General features: G+C 60.0%; 1 protein-coding gene across 1 annotated transcript; it reads left to right on the forward strand.

The window, feature by feature from the left end:
* The first annotated feature begins 271 nt into the window (after positions 1–271).
* On the forward strand, positions 272–1500 carry PRR18 (proline rich 18). The gene is made up of 2 exons (XM_036871993.1): positions 272–407; positions 505–1500. Exon 2 carries the CDS (start codon positions 536–538, stop codon positions 1358–1360), a length of 825 nt encoding a protein of 274 aa, XP_036727888.1. The 5' UTR covers positions 272–407; positions 505–535; the 3' UTR covers positions 1361–1500.
* The last annotated feature ends 3100 nt before the right edge of the window (positions 1501–4600 follow it).

Consider the following 4600-nt stretch of genomic DNA (forward strand, 5'->3'; position numbering starts at 1 on the left):
CTGCTCAGGATTTTCTCTCCAACGTGCAAGGACTCCGCCTAGGGCTTAGGACACGCCTGGTTCTCCCCGCCTCTGGTGGATTAAAACTAGCCGCTGGCGGTGGAAGGCCAGCTGGGGAGCCTCGCCCGGTCCAGTCGCTCGTGACACCAGCCGGGCGCAGCGGCTCCTCGCCCCGCCGCGTCCTCGGCCACCGCGCTCGGCTCCTCCTCCCGCCGGCGCGTCTGGCTCGGCGTGGCCCGGGCGGCCGGTGCAGTGCCCGCTGTGCCGGGCGAGGAGACCCGAGTCGGGGCAGCGCCCCCGGCCCCGGAAGGGAGGGAGGAAGGAAGGAGGGAGGGGTGCCGTGGCGTGAAGCCCTGGGTGTGGGCGCCGGGACGTGAGGAAGCCGGAGATGCCGCGGCCGGACCGAGGTGGGTGCGGAGCGAGGACGAGGGCCCGACCCCGGCCACCCACGGGGAGGGCGCCGGGCCCCGCGCACCGAGACTAAAGCCGCCCCTCTCCTTCCAGGGCGTTGACGACCCGCCGGCCGGGCAGCACCATGCCGTTCCCGCCCCTGCCGCCGCCGCCGCCCACTCCGGCCCCGGGGGTCCCCGCCGCGCGCCCGCCGCCCCGGAAGCCGGCCGCCCCCCGCAAGGCGGCCGTGCCCGCCTGCGCCCCGCCGGGGCCCTTGCCGCCCGCCGCGGCCGCGGAGAAGAAGAGGCGGCCCCCCGAGCGACCCCCGGTGCTGCTGTCCAGCTCCTGGCCCTCCGCCAACCTGAAGAGGCCGCCGGCCCGCCGCGCCCCCGGCCCGGCCTCCCCGCACGCCCCGCCGCCGGCCGCGCCCGGCCGCCCGCGCGCTCCGGCCCCGTGCGCGCCCCGGCCGGCCGGCTCCGGCGACGGCCCCGCGGGGGCCGCCACCTCCGGGGCCGGGCCCGACGCCGCCCTGCGCTTCTCCCTGAGCCTCACGCCCGAGGCCGTGCTGGTCATCCAGCGGCGCCACCTGGAGAAGCAGCTGCTGGCGCGGCCCCGTCGGGCGGCGCCCGCGCCCTCGGCCGACGCCGGGCGCCCGCTCGCCCCCTGCCCCCGGGCCCGGGCCGCAGGCCTCGGCCGCCGCCCGCCCCTGCCCGGCGTCCCGCTGCTGCCCGGCGGCCTGCAGGGCCCCGACCCCGGCCCGCGGCCCGCGGACCTGCGGCCGCTGCTCAAGGTGTCGCTGCTCAACGAGCGGCACAAGTACGACGACGTGGAGTACGAGGAGGAGGCCGCGGCCGCCGACGAGGGCCTGGTGCGCAAGTGCACCGAGTGGCTGCGCGGCGTGGAGTCGGCGGCCGCCGCGCGCGACCGGGCGGGGCCCCTGGACGCGCTGCCGCACCTGAGCTCGCTGTGACCGCGCCCCGGGGACACTCGGCCTCGCTGACGCCCCCGGGCCCCTCCCGGGAGCCGAGGGGCCCCCGCGGGACACGGCCCGCCTCGCCGACCCCGCGGCCCACCTGCCGCACGCCGGGGCCTGCGGGCCTGCCTTCTGCACCTGCGGGCCTCTTCCACGCCCCAGGTGTCCTCGGGGCTCGTGGGGTGGGGCGGGGGGTGAGCGGGGGTGAAGGTGCCTGTCAGCTCCCACTCCTAAGGTTCGCGTAGGTCCCGGAGACCCTCCGCGGGGCGCGGGCCCCTGTCTGTGGGTGTCGCTCTGCGGGTGCGCGACGCCAGGTGCCCTGGTCCGAGCAGTGGGTGACAGCCACGTGTGGGTGCGGGGCGAACCAGGAGGGTGGCCGTCTGGTGCAGAGCTGGACACGGTGCTGCACTTAGGATTTTGTTTCTCCTGAGTAGAAACACGTCCCGGAGACTGGAAGGTCTGGGGGCTCAAGTGAACCGAACTTCCCAACGGGAAGGGGGAGGCTAGTGACCGCCAGGAAGGTCCGCCTGGAGAGTGGGCGCTGTGCCGGGCACAGTGCTCTGCGGTCACAACACTGACTCGTGGGGGCTTTCGAGCCCACGTACACACTTACACACGCACACTCACACATGCTTACCCTCACACACACGCACTCAGCTCTCACACTCACTCGTGCTCTCACGCACACTTACACACCTCACACTCATGCTCCTACGTGCACACATGCTCACACGTCCTCACACTGGTTCACATACATGCTCTTGCCCGCAATGCTCTCTCCACTCACAAACCTCACGCGCGCGCGCACACACAAGACTTTCTGAAGCACAGCTGCGGGAATTGTTTTCAGCGTCTGGGGTAAGGTGTGAGCCAGAGCGAGGCTCGGCTTCTGGAAAATGCATCCTCTGTACTTGAAGGGCTGCTCACAAATGTCTTTTGTGCTACAGAAAGGAAGGGTAGCCAGAGGAAGGGGGCAAAGTGCAGAGCTGGACCCAGACGCAGGACAAGATGTGCCGGGCCAGAGAGCCACTTGTTTAGGGAGAAAGTGGGGAGTGCAGAGCAGATGTGTGTGTTTTCAGTATTTTTAATCGCTGTGTGAAAATCAGTGACATGGTGGCTTTGTACAGTTGTATACAGTGATTTGAGAAAAGGAAATTATTTGAACAAAGGGTAAGACTCCGCTGCCTTTCAGGAGTCATACCCTTCCCCACTAACTCCAGGCTGATTTCTAGATTTTTTTTTCCATGCATCTATTTCACTCGAAGGTTGAGAAGGGGGGGAAATGTTATAATCAGATAAAGCTGGTTAGAGAAGAGTGTAATGTATTACCTCAATTTTGGACTTATTTTGTAAAAGTTAATAACTAGCTTAATGTTTATCTCAGACTTTAATGTGTCAAGTCGATTATATTTACATTGAAGCTTTACATTTTTAAAAGCCAGTTTGTATTTTTCTTGTGGAGATCTCTGCTCTAATCTCGCTCTCTCATGCCAGGCACAAATCTAGGTAGACACGGAGCATCTAATTTTGTGGGAGCTAGATCAGCCGCCAGATGAGATGCAAAACCAAATACCCCATCCACTGAATAGCTTGCCTCCTGTTTGAATGCACAGAGCTAGACTGTCTTTTATTTTAAATGAGTGTATTACTACCAGAGAGGCAAAGTCAGCAATCGTTTGGAGCTGAAATTAAGACACGTGTCTCATGAATGCTCCGGGCGCCCCCGGTGGCGTCTGCAGAGCTGGGTCCTGGGGGAGAAACGAAAGCTCGTTCTGGACATCAACCAGCAGGTTGAGAGTGAACTGTGAGGTCAAGGTGGGCAGAGTCGTAACTTGGTCTCATTTGCACTTAGTGCAAATGCCGGTGATTAAGAGGCCCAGGGTCCTGCCCATCGTGACAATAACATTTTAAAGACTTTCCTAAAGGAATCGATGTTTGCAGAGCGTCTTTCTGCGTCTGCCCGTGTGTGTCTGGGTCCTGCTGCTGGTCATGCGTGGTCTCTGTGCCCCTGTGTTATCCTTTGTTTCTCTCTCCTCATCCTACCCCCTTCTCTGGGCTCCTAGCCCCATCTCGCTCTTAACCGGCCGCGGTAAGACACCACGCACATTTTTCTCCCTTGCGACGTCGGGTAGAGTTGTGTGCCTTGTTCTTCACTTTAAAAGCAGATGTGTGGAACACTTAGATTACGCTGGTTGACGACCCTCAGTAAAAAGTGAGAAAGGTTCTACACCTGACACGTGATGTCTGTTCATGTTGTAACTGATGTTTTGAGGATGTTTTCTAAGTCACTGCGCTGCAGCTTCTTAATGCTTAAATAAAGGAGAAATTTGATGACTGTATTTCTTTTTAGGAGGATATTAAACAGTGGTCAGGAAGAGATCTCCGAGGTATTTAGAGGTCTTCTGAGGGAATTCCCTGGCGGTCCAGTGGTTAGGACTTGGCGCTTTCACTGCCGAGGGCGAAGGTTCGATCCCTGGTCAGGGAACTAAGATCCCACAAGCTGCGCAGCGAGGCCAAATAAATAAATAAATAAATAAAGTTCATCTGAGATGGTCTCTCCGTGGTGCTGCCCCACCTGGGGCTCTGGAATTTCCAGGGGTTGGCAAAGGGTCATCGGCCTTAATTACTGCCAGCAGTGACCAGGATTTTAATAATTCTAATGCTAGTCAAAGAGTATTGTAATAAGGTTGGCAACAGTACTTAACCTCCTGTTGTGTCACCGACCCCCCCCATGAAAGCTATATTCAAATATACTCCTAAGAATATGTTGCAGAGTGTCTTGCTGGAAAGCAGATGCGTCTTTTCCGGAAATAGCAGATGCCGGAAATCAGAAACTTCAGTTTTGTGGTTTCACGAGAAATGATACAATTCTGTGGAAGGAAGGTGGTGATCTGTGGGGTCTGGTTATATTAAACTGACTCTGAAATTGTAATTTTGTACCTTTGATGTTAGCATGGAAATTTCCACCAACTGTGAAGTGAGCAGTAAAAACACTTGCGTGTTAATAGACGTGCACACAAATGCCTTGTCACCAGTGAGGTGCCCAGAGTGGCCTGGTTCAGACCAGCATTGCCTTTGTCCAGATGCTGACCGGGGAAGAGGGCTGCCGTTCCCGTGGCCTGGCATGGTGGCCCTGTGCTCAGCTTAGAGACTGAGCGCCTCCCCAGTGTGGTCCAGGAGAATGTTCATTTGGAGGTTAAAGGTGGCCCAAGGAGCCTTCCAGCCTGCTGTTCTTTG

Source organism: Balaenoptera musculus, chromosome 12 (genome assembly GCF_009873245.2).
Source record: "Balaenoptera musculus isolate JJ_BM4_2016_0621 chromosome 12, mBalMus1.pri.v3, whole genome shotgun sequence".
In the NCBI taxonomy this organism is placed as follows: Eukaryota; Metazoa; Chordata; class Mammalia; order Artiodactyla; family Balaenopteridae; genus Balaenoptera; species Balaenoptera musculus.